This window comes from Malus domestica, chromosome 15 (genome assembly GCF_042453785.1).
Source record: "Malus domestica chromosome 15, GDT2T_hap1".
Classification (NCBI taxonomy): domain Eukaryota; kingdom Viridiplantae; phylum Streptophyta; class Magnoliopsida; order Rosales; family Rosaceae; genus Malus; species Malus domestica.
Genome location: NC_091675.1, coordinates 19,566,773 through 19,579,151, shown reverse-complemented (window position 1 = coordinate 19,579,151; position 12,379 = coordinate 19,566,773). Strand labels below are relative to the sequence as shown.

The following is a 12,379-nucleotide window of genomic DNA, read 5'->3' as shown; positions in this document are numbered from 1 at the left end:
TGTAAAACTTATTTCTTCTTTTGTTTTGGTAATTGTATAACGTTGAACATCTGCGGCTTTCAATGGTCTTTTTTTCCCTAGCTAGCTAGAAATATGCACGTACCATTACCATTTCCTGCATATGCAAACCCTAACCATATATGTATGACAATTCATTTGATGGAGAAAACGAGGGATCTTTCCCATCAAATTCTAGGGATCCGGAGATCCGAATTCTTGAAATTTAATTCAACAGCTATAATTATTATAAATTTTAAAATAGCCTCTTATTGTAATCGTTGGATCAAATTTTAAAGATCCAGATATCTGAATTCATAGGATTTAGTAAGAGAGATCTGGATGGATCTGAAAAGTGGGCGTTGCATGTATAAAAGGAAACCAAGAACTTTCTACGTTATACAACCAATATAAAAAGGACACCTCATTGCTAGGGTTTTGATTTGATGGAGACTAGTGGGCGTTCCATATTTGAGTTTTTTCAGAAAAATATACATGAATAAATATATTCAAGCAAGTTCTGGAGAGATTTTTCAGTGTTTTCGTCACACGAAGTAGCACATCATGTGTCCTTATATAAATGTTGTGTTATATGTGTTAAAAGGTTAATAACTTAAAAATTAAAAATTTCCACCATTTACATAAAAACAGGTGGTGTACCATCCGTATTCCCTTCGCAACAAAATTTTTTTCCCAAGTTCTGATATATATTCTGATTCCCTGTTGATATCAATGTGACTGATTTGTCAGCATCTCAGCCTACACTACGTACTCTCATAGGCAGTAGAAGAGGAACAGTCTTTTAACTCCGGGTTTTTGGATGCTGCTTTTGAGCTCAACTGGCAGAAACTTCAATTCCAAATTCATATCAGTGGACTGGGAAAAAACGAAGATTATGTACTTTCGTTTTTCATTGTTTATGGGCAACTTCCAGTTGTAATTCTACCAGACCAAATCCATGAAAACCGTTGCCCTTCTTTTTGAGTTTAGGGTTTTGGGGGAGGAACTGGAAACTTTATGGCCATTTCGTGCAAAAATGCATGGTTGGTGCTATGATAAACACGCGGGCCAGCACCTGACCGGCTTTCCTCTTTCCATCTTTGTCTTCCACTTTGAATCAAATGTCCTGGAGATGTGATTGATACCTAATTATGGCAAAGCAGAAGATATTATCGAGTACGGCCCAAAAATGTCATGAAAACTGTGTAGCACTCGTGCACCAAATATTGTCCAATCATCTTTTTTTTTTTAAAGGCTCCTTTATTAATTCGTAATTAAAACATGAGGAGTTGGAATTGGATTCTTGTTGTAATTGTTTACTAAAATTATCTGAAATCAAAGTAAAAATAGTATTGAATTTGTATAAGTTATTTACTAATTCATCGGAATTGGAATACAATCCAATACAATTACTAAAATGTCCTTATTAAAAATAATAAATTGTATTATTATTTATATACTAATTAATTAAAAAAAGGGAAGTTTTGAAATAGATCTAATTTTATAAGTCTATTTTTGAAATAGATATAATTTTTAGTGATTTTTAACTTTGAAATAGATTCAATTTTTTGTTACTTTGGATTCATATTAAAATACCCAAAAAAAAATTATTTATTAAAAGAGAAAAAAAAATTAAATAAAAAATAAAAGAAACCCTAATCAATCTTATCATTTTCTCTTTCATCAAAAAACAAAAAAAAAACAAAAAGAATTATATTTCTGTTCATAGAAACCTATTCCACATCGCCACCGTACCGTAACCATCTCTCTCTCTCAATCCACTGCATTATGATTTCAAGATTATCTGTTTCAAGTTCACGGCATCTAATGGCAAGTGGATTTGGATTGGGTTGATTGATGGCTTGGGGTGGTTGCGGTGATCAGGGAAGGAGTGGCACTGGACAAGGGCGCTGGGCAGCAGAGGATGGATCTGCTCTGGTAATGTGAAGGGTAGTGTTGGAATTTTGAAAATGAAGTGAGGGTATAATTGGTTGAAGATTTGGATTCCAGATTCCCCATAACACCTGGAATTGAACTATCACCTACATCTAAGGAATCTAATTCCACCAATACAAAGCGTTGCATTCCAAAATTTGTGTGGGGTCCACTGCTTTTTTTATTCCTCAATGTTTAGTAAACACCGGAGTACTTCGTAATCGGAATTCAATTCTACATTTTCATTTTGATTACGGATACGGAAACACATCATAAGTTAGGATCATAGGGAGCAGAACTCTTAGCCTTAGTCCAGTAGTATATCGCTCTTTTTCGTAGATTTCCGCTACCAAGCATGTCAATATAGTTATATAATCAGATTACCATTATGGTTATAAATATTGAATAATCGAATATGCCACATAATCAGTCTAACTTTAAATTTTCTCGTTGAATATTAAGCTGGAATTATTTTCACTTGTGTAGTTTATTAGGCCCTGCACTTGTTACTAACAATGTGCTTTTGCATTACGTATTGAACTCCAACAAGACTAGCTATTTTAACTAATCGTAATATGATATTGTTTTTCAACATGGAATGAGGGGGAAGGCGGGCTAAAAGGAGGGAGGGAGGGAGGGTATAGAATGAGTTAGTTTTTAGTATCTTTAAATTTTAACTTTGGTCAAGTGTCTCTCCTCTTGGCCTCTTGGTACGTTTAGACAATATTAGTTTAGCTAAGCTTTCGGCTAGTCTCTTGTAGCAACAATCTCAAGCATTTTGGGTAAAGACATAAGCAATGGTTTAGCTAGTCTCTTGGAGATACTGATGTACTCAAATTTGTTGAGAAATTGTTCACTCCGTATTTAATTTGTCTTTTCTTACCTTGTTCTCTCGTCATTATAATTAAACAGCCCTTGATTAAGATTGCGATTTGTTTTATTATTAATATTCACGTTTGGGTTGCAAATAGACCTATTTACCAAAAACAAAAAGTAGAACCTCAATTATTTATTTCTTACAAGAAAATTTTCAATTAAAATTCTTTTTATCGAAGACAATCTCTGGCGAAAAGAACTGCAGGCATGATTATGCTCTTAAAGCTTCTTCCTTCATCCAGTCTTTTCAATCCATGAAAGAAACTATTCAGACTCTAATAGACCGTCTCCAGCCTAAAGTTTGAGGACGTTGGGCCCAAAGTCCTGCCTAAAATTTAATACCCAGGCCCGCATTTCTTAAGGGGTGAATGGTAACTTTTGGGGTGTCAAAATTTGGTTTTGTTTTTCTTTTTAACAAACAGTAGGATAACTTAGGTTGAATCCATATAAATTAGAAGGGAGAAAAATTCAAACTTGGGTGCAAATTGAGAAATACATTCCTCTAACTAACTTAGCTACATCCAGATCGGCGAAGATGAAAAATATTAGTGCATATATCAATCCAACAAAATACCATGAAAAGCAGCTAACTTCTTTAACATCATGATGATTTGATTAACTGTCCCCAAAGTGCTTTTGTCCACCAAAGGCTTTATGCACAACAAACCTCTTATCACTTTTTTTTTTGGTCAAGGTAAATTTTATTACCAACAAAGTAAATGTACACAAGACCCAATTACAAGAACAGTAAAAAAAAAAAAAAAAACAAAAGATCTCCAAAACAAAACAAAAAAAAAAGGCTAAACACAAACCCTAGCAGCTTGCGACCCCCGCCCCGGACGCAGCGCAGATCCACCAATATGAACCAGCATGAGATCCAACCAAACGACGCCCCAAAAGTGAAGGAAATGAAAGAAAATAAGGCTCCATCGTTCTCCATTGAGCACCACCACAAAGATTGCAGCCGCAAATCAAAGAAGCATGAGGTAATTCACATTCCGCAAGACACAATGCCGAAAGGCAAACGGGAAGCTGGTGGTGTGAACTCCTGAGTCGGAATTCTACACATCTTCCGATAGACCAGCAACTAATCGCGGTAAAGAGAAGTGGATGCAGAGCAAAATTGATGTTGGATCGAGGAGGCATGGAGGCAAAGGTATGAATCAGATTGATGAAAAACATGGAGGTGAACGGCATCAGGGAGTGGAGGACGGAGTTTGGAGCTAAGGACGGTGAAACCGAAGACAAGAGCAGTGTAGGACGGGAGATAGGAGAGAGTAGGGTTAAACACAAGCTAAAGCAAAAAGGAAGAGAAGGACCACCGATCCTAGTCATAGACATGGCCGGCAGTTGCAGAGAAGTTACCGGAATGGGAATCACTCAAAAACAAAGGTGAGAAATGCACTCAATGAGAGAGGACTCTAACCAAAACAGGAACCAAGATAAATTGAAATTCTTTGAAAAAATAATTAGAAACCAAATTCTAATTGCTGAAATGATAAAAATCAAACATTGATGACAGTCGATTACATATTTGACAAAATAACGATCAAATATAATCAACATACCGAAATTTGATCATTTCAACATAGAAAAAGCTTTTTCAAATTTTTTTTTTTTGGTGGATAAGAAGCAAACATGAGCTCAAGCAACCGGAATGTAAAAAGGACTACAAAGGAATTAAATAAATACCATCTGGTACATTTAATTAAAAATATAAAATATAATCCAATGATCCAAAGCAGGTCAAAGATCCCACAAGAGCTCCAAAAGTGCAACAAACATGAACAACCAACCCAAATCCAGATCCGACCTGGACAACACTCACCGGTTTGTTCCACCAGGAACTATTTATGCACTAAATCCTCAAATGCTGAAGATTCATAGAAACGTATACATTATGTCAATTTAATTCTAAATATATAATTATATGAGAAAATATCAAGAGAGATCCTCTTCCCATCGATAACTAGGCCAAATTTGCTGTAGCACCATCCAGCGGGAATCCGGCAAATGCCACCCTCTCCCCTCATTACGCGGAGGCAAACCCCCAACACCTTCATCCATCCATCCATCCATCACGCTCAAAATCACATATTCTCCTCCAGAAAATGGAGGTTGTCTGACCCCAGAGATTGTAAAAACCAGCTGAGGGGGCAGTATGGGGAAAAGACAGCAAAAATTTCCCCAAAAGAACGCCAACCATGCCAACATAAAATTTAACAGGAGTTAAAAAACCGAAACAAAAAAAACAAAAAAGTACAGCAATCCCAATAAACTCATGCTACTAGCTTGAGTTGTCAACGTTTAGCATTTTTTTCCTTCCCCAACTAGTCTTTTGCTTCTGTTCCTAGATGCTTCTCTTTTTCCCGATTTTTGTTTCTTTCTATTTGCCAGGTGAGAAAGCCCGTTTCATCATGCCAAGGCAGCAGTACTATTTTCCAAAAAAAAAAAGAAAAAGGAAAAAAAAGAAAGAGAAAACTAGATATTCACCAGCGTGTCTTTTAAACCTCTCTTCCCACAAGTTCATTTCTCTCCACGAGTGCGCATCGTCAGTGCACATCCATGCCTCATACTCTAATTTCTTGCTGAAATAGAGCGATCAGCACCTGCTTGAACACCGAATTGACCTGTTCCATCACCACTGGATGGCTGCGGCTGATTATTGTTCTCAACATTGTTGTTAGTGGTCTTCTCGTCCAGTGCAATACTTTGGATATGAGCTGACAGCGTATCCGGACCGGAGTTTCCAAGGGCTTGAGAGCCTGAGGCATTTGGAGGCTGAGCGGCTGGCATTACCCATCTCTCCCAATCATTACGCCGCCTTATTTTATCACCCTAAACACCGTCACAGCACACAGCACAAGATTTGGCATCTTATCAGAATGTCATATTACACAAAACAAGTAACACTTTTAACTGTATATTAAGGGCTGGGTTGGACAGAGGGTGCTGGAAATGAAAAGTTGGGGGAGGATATTTAATACCAATACAACGATATTTTTTTCTTTTACATGATTACATAATTATGGGTTCAAGAATTACCTGTACTTCCACAACAGTTGACATTCTCATAGCATCCAGTATAAGCTGAATGTTGTCTGTCAAACTCAGAACCTGAGAAGGAAATAAGAAATTAAAACATTGACATTCTCATAGCATCCAGTACAAGCTGAAAGTTGTCAGTCAAAACAGAGGGGCTTGGATATAGGGATATTACGGAATTTTTAACCTTTGATAGATTCCCGCTTAATCACATACATAAAACTACATTTTGTCCAAAGGTTCCTATGATCTACCACAAATGGTTCTTCTGCAAAAGTCAGGTGGTATTTGGATTGTTGACCATGTTCTGATGGCTGCTTAACTTGGCACAAATGGAGAAGCTCTAAAATGCAAGCCAGTTATTATCCACACAAATACCACATTTTCCCTTTTGCAACTTGACAAAAAGATGAGAATTATAATTTTATTGCAAAGGTGGTAAATGTCCTCCTTTCAATTAAAAAAAAAGAAAGAAATAAAGATGCAATTCTATTAATTTATCTAGAAAGTGAAATAAAGTTTTTATATTAAATGGATATTTATATAAAGTGAATAATTGAATGCACAAATGTATTCATAATTTCATCAATAATATTAACTTTGAAACCATGATTATAATTCCTAAATATACATTTTTTAAATCTAGTGAAACATTAAACAATCAAAGCCCGAGCAGCAAACTTAGTTTAAGTAGTTTGCTCAGCAGGTACAGTTGAAAATGAAATAAAACTGGCACAGAAAGTAAAGGACTTAATCCTAAATTTTTTCAGCAGATGATGAAAAGTCTGCAACACACACCTCTGTTAAAGTTTTATGTACAAAGACATGGACAACAGTGTACAAGCAGCAGAATACTGTTAGCATTTCAGAAAAGAAAAGATAGACTACCACATTGTTTAGAGACAAACGACTAGAAATACAGCTATAGTATAGAGAATTACAGCCTAAAGTAAATCACCGAGAAGCATATACTTGTTACTAAGGTTCCAAATTGTCAACTTTGATTCATTCTTTCACCAATTATACTACCTAAGTTTGTAGTAGGATAGCTACAAAAGAAACTAGTTTTCTAGTCTACAGACCAAAAAGAAAGACAAACTTTATGAGATATAACATTGAAGATGTGAGTTTTCTATCCAATTAAATTTTGATATATCTGGGCTACGAAGTAAGACATGGGCATAAATTTTATATTTCTCAATAGATAATAATAGAGAACAGACAAGGAGTACCATGCCAACGTTCTTATTAGTCATCCATAATTTTATAATTAAGTGTTTCTCATAGTGCTATTGCAAGACTGGAGTGAAAAAGAACAAAAGATACTTCTCCACGTTATTCTTTTTTTTCCCATTACAAATCCAACGAACAGAGAAGACACAATGAGACAGTTATAATCCAGTCTGTTCTCAAGACACATAATATGCAATTTAGAAACAAGAATACCACAATGAGCGTCTTGATGATGGAAGTAAATAAAGAATGAAACACATTGTACAAAATTGATTGGAACCTAGTATACAATGTCAACAAATAAGATGTCAATGGATATTAAGTAACTTCACCACTCATTACATGTGTATGACAAAACCACAGAAAACTTAGGTTTGTTGGTCACAAAAGGACTATCCTGTAATTTCACATAAAACAAGACTCATGCCAAACTGAAGGTGTAAAAGGGTTCACATGGCAAGTTCATGTGGGTCAGTAGGAAAAAAGGGTTTGTTGAGTTGGATGAAAAATATTTTCAATTCTTAATCAAAATATACAAATAATACATAAGGCATAAATTACCTAAAGTAGTACATTTGGTTCCTATTAAACTCAAGACTCTTATAAAAACTTGAGCAGGAGACTGACACCACCTCAGACAAGAGGAAAGAACATCACACAGTGCAGGATGTCCTTAAAATATTGCCTGCTAACAAATTTTTTCTGTCGCACATCAACATTTGCTTGTACATATTATCCCATGTCAATGTAAAGATAACCGACAATAACAAAGAATAGCATCCCATACAGCACCACAGGACAGCAAATAAACGTTGACTAAAAAAAAGGAACAACAAACAAAGTGCTATTATACTTGGTATAAACTGTAAGTAATATTCCTTGTGTTTTTATTTATTTTCTCGTTTATTCATTTACATTCTTTAAATGTATAATTCAAAGTGCTTGATCGACAAATCCCAATGACAAACATAACCTACACATCACCTTGCAACAAGTGAAAAACATAAAAGTTAATCTTGAACATATAACATAAATCTGTATGCATAGATACACACAAATATGATATGTATATGCAACAAAAGACTAGATCATTACCACAATAACTAAAATCCACAAAGAAAGATTTCCCAAAAAACTCACTTTTTTGAAGCCTGCTATTAATTTAATACGAACCCATCCCTGGTCATCCATGTTCCGCCTCAAGTATGTATCTTTAATTAAATTGTCATTACTGCAATAAATGAGTATAAAGGGAAAAGAGCAGTTAAAGTTTCAAAGGAGCTAAAAGGGAAATGATGATTAAGGATCTTATGCAAATAAACACAAACAAGAAAGGAGTACCTGAAATAATAATCTATCTGATTAATGATTTTAGTATGCAGCTGAGGATCTGGAGCAGGAAACATCATGGGATGTCTCAGTGGTGCAACAAAAGGTACAAGTGGCTCATGCGGTGAATGTGCAACATATACCAGTTGATGAGGTTGCATATCTGAAAACAGAAACACATTAGAATAAAGTCGCAAGTTAAACGCATACAAGTTCAATTTGAACACGCCTGGTGTTTACCAAACCCTATAGGACCACCAAAAGCCCTCATCTGCGGCTGGTGAATAAATTGGGCAGCATTAGGTGGTGGTGGTGGAGGTGTTTGGTGAGGCCTCATCATCCTAGGGACACCTCTTGGAGAATGCATGTGGTTGTCTCTATTGTTAAAATTTCGAGGACTGTTCCAATCTTGATTTCCACGGTCCTGATCCCGCCTATAGTTGTGATGAGAACCTTCTCCACGAGGATGTGAACCACTATTTCGGTTCCTGAAGGAGTTACGTTGTTGCGGATGATCATTATTGCTGTGAGATTGCGACCCAAATGCATTTCTATGGGTATGCTCCTTCGGAGGTGGGTTACTTGAAGGCAGTTCACCACCTTGACCAGAAGATGATTGATGCTGGGGAGCACCACCATTAGAGGAGGCATTTGCATTATTTCGTTTCATCGATCTCTGGCGCATAAGTCCAGTATGGTTTGGAGTAGAAGGATTCCCTTGCTTCGGTGATGAGATAGTTGTGATTCCAGTTCCCTATGCCAACCACAGCAAGTAATATAAATGTACATATGCACATAGAACGCAAACAATCCAACATACTGAACATCAAATAATACAAAAACCCAAAGTCATCATCACTTTACGTTGTTATGCTCCAACATAGTGAATCATTTTCTATACATAAATTTTATTTTAATGTCTCAAACAATCAGAACCAACTCTTCACTCCACATTTTCCTTCACTATTTCAATGCATAGGAATCTTTTGATTATCCATTTACCCAAAAGTTTTCCTTTTATTTAAAAAGATTATGCATCTCAAAATTTATCAGCAAACCACCATTTGAATACAGAGAGCTAATACTGCATTTTTTTTATTATAGTAAAATTCAACTAAAATTTAGCATTCAGCGAAAAACCAAGTGTTATAGTTTTAAATTTTCCCAGCAACCAAAAAATAGCAGAGAGATTCAAGAAAGAAACCTGCGGTACGGAGACAGACAACAACGAGGGTTCTGATACACCTTTGAGAGATTCAGAAGACGATTTGGTGGAAGCCCGAGCCGACTCGGACAAGGCAGGCCAAGACACAGCTCCCATTACAGGCCCAACCTCGACAGCCCCATTAGAAGGCTTGTTCCAAGCTGGCCTCTTACCCGCATTGCCGTTATCTGATCCCTCACCCACCGACTCCTCCACCGGCGGAGGAGAAGACGAATTCGACTGAGGAGCCGAGTTAGACTGAGTCTGATTAGCCGAAAAAGAAGAAGGAAGGGGAGGAGGTGCCGCCGCAGCGACAGCTGGCTCAGTCACAGCCGCCGATGGCGACGAAGGAACGGCCGCGATCGGCTCAGATTCGCCGCGGACGATTTGAGTCCAAGGCGACGAGACTGACCTGGTGGGGCGCCGCGATTGGGTCGGGCTGCTGACACTCTCGCCAGCGTTACGCGGCGACTGCAAGGCCGGAGACGGCGCCGTTTCGGGGTTGCTGCTCTTGTTCGTGGCGTTAATCGCAGCCATAACAAGAACCAAACAAAAAGGCTAGGGTTTGCGAGAGCCGCGATAGATACAGTCGGCGAAATCGGAATAATAAAATAGAGTGATCAAAATTTCTGAGCGATAAGGGTTTCGAACAATGTGCAAGTTCAAAAATTAGGGTTTCCAAAGATTTGGGACGATCGGGATCGCGGAGGAGAGAGAGGAGGCCGAGGGAGGGAGGAGAGAGAAGGGGGAGGAGGAGCGAGAGAGGGTCTCTGGAGATTTTCTCTTCTTTTGGGTGGTGTGTTTGTATTGTTTCTTCTCGGCTATTGTGCCTTAGTTGTGCTGCCGCGGTACCTTGGATGCGCAGGTTTTAGATGACGATAAGATTACTTAAATACCCCTGCCGCGTAGCCGCGGGGAGGGGCTGTGTATGTTTTAGGTCATCAAACACCTGAGCGACATGGGATTCAGAATGTAATTACGACTGTGACTCCTTTAGCTTTTTACTGCGTTTACTTTTACCATTAACCTACCTTGCTGATAGTTACAGTTCCACGTGGAAGGAACTTTGAGCACCAATAGGATTCTGCCATGTGGCGCAAATACAGCATGGAATATAGATGTTGGTGTTTGGGGTGTATCTCATTTACATCTCAAATTTTGGTAACATATCTTTACTTTAATATCTTCCTAATTCAAGAAGATGATTCCCGTAGGGTGTCATGTTCCTGTCGATCTACAAGTTGATCAACGTGTAGAATGATACGTAATTCAATAATTTATACTATTAATCATAAAAGTATGCAAATTCCAAATCAATTTTATATTCATACCGTTTTGAAGTTGTTCAATGTGTTGCGACTAAAAATGTCACCCCTCAAAATTGGAGTCAACCTTATTAGATTCAGATTGAAATTGAACACCTTGTTGATTGGGCTCAAATTACTCTTGAGCAGACTTTACATATTCAATGTGACACAATGAGCCAACCAAAATTACATATTTTAAATGTGGGCTTCAAGCCGCTCCAGCCTTTTTCTCTCTTGCAGGAAGCCCCCAAAATCTCAGCCCTCGCCGCCGACTCCTTCCTCTGGTTGGGGTCGGCCGACATCCCCTTGCTGCTATCCTTTTCTTTCACCTTTCTAGCCCGTTACCCACGCCCTCAAGTCCTCCTCGTTCCCCCTTCGCCCCTTTCTTTCTTGATGCATCCCAGCTCACTACCCACACCCTCAGGTCCTCATCCTTCCCTATTTCAAGCCTTCATTTCCATTTCCTTTTTCTCCTCCTCCTCTGTTTTTATTTTTTCCTACGATGCTTTATTTCTGATTTGAGCTTTGTCTCAACTTTCTTGAGCTTTGTCTCAATTCCCTAAGCTTGTCTCAGATCAGAACCTTCAGACACCTCTCTTGCTCCGATGCTTTTTTTGGTCACGTGTCCTCAACTACCGACCACTGTTACTCGGCTCCGGGTGCTTCTCTTCGGCGATGCGCTTGGGTTTTGGGTGGCTGTTAAAGTGCATTTTGCACTATTTGGCAGGATTATGGGAGCGCTCACTGCGCGGGTGGCTCGCTCATCCCCATTTTCCGTTGATCCAGTTGCTTTGTTTGGTTCATTTTCTTGGTGGTGGTGGCCTTGCAATGGAGGCGTGTCATGTAATACCCTGAAAAATTAAAATATAAATTAGTTATATTTATGGTTATGGTTATGAAACTCGAATGGGGAAAATGTGAAATCCCACTTCCGGATTTTATTATTATTTATGTCGTATAATTTTTCGTTAAGTGGGAAACGACGAAAATGTCCCATTTTTTGTTAACATAATTATACGAGGACGTATTTTATCCTCATATATTTTATCATATTTCTTGATATATTTGGATAGAACTCGATTTCACGAGTGTGTCGGCGCAAACCGTTCATGAAACGAAGTTATAACGAATAAGCTATGAACGAGCAAAGTTAAGGACATTTTGGTAATTTTAACCTTCTTTAGAAGGCTCCAAATTTTCTAGAGCCATGTGATATGCCACGTGTGTGGCTGGGATGAAAGGAAAAGAAAAGAAAAGAGAGAGATGGACGGCTGGGATGAGAAGGAGAGAAAAGAGGAATGAGACTGGCCAATCAGGAAGAGAGGAAATGAGGGGAAATGAGGGAGAAGAAAAAGAGGAAACTGAACCCCTTTTTGACCCACAACCCGACTCGGCGGGTTCCATGGCATCCGACACCATTTCCAGTGATTTTCCGGCGAATTGAAGCCACTCT

General features: G+C 38.1%; 1 protein-coding gene across 1 annotated transcript; it reads right to left on the bottom strand.

Moving 5' to 3' along the window:
• Positions 1–4,488: 4,488 nt before the first annotated feature.
• LOC103401053 (la-related protein 1C) lies at positions 4,489–10,524 on the bottom strand. Its single transcript, XM_008339759.4, has 6 exons — positions 9,620–10,524; positions 8,656–9,169; positions 8,428–8,578; positions 8,227–8,317; positions 5,854–5,925; positions 4,489–5,646 (listed from the first exon to the last, which is right to left on the bottom strand). Exons 1-6 carry the CDS (start codon positions 10,154–10,156, stop codon positions 5,386–5,388), a joined length of 1,626 nt encoding a protein of 541 aa, XP_008337981.1. The 5' UTR covers positions 10,157–10,524; the 3' UTR covers positions 4,489–5,385.
• Positions 10,525–12,379: the final 1,855 nt, after the last annotated feature.

Excerpts from the sequence above, each read along its gene's own strand:
- LOC103401053 (XM_008339759.4), bottom strand. The coding sequence starts at position 10,156 with ATGGCTGCGATTAACGCCACGAACAAGAGCAGCAACCCCGAAACGGCG. Across the intron at positions 5,926-8,226 it reads TAATAGCAGGCTTCAAAAAA|GTTCTGAGTTTGACAGACAA; the intron begins GTGAGTTTTTTG and ends TTTCCTTCTCAG. Across the intron at positions 5,647-5,853 it reads CAACTGTTGTGGAAGTACAG|GGTGATAAAATAAGGCGGCG; the intron begins GTAATTCTTGAA and ends GACGGTGTTTAG.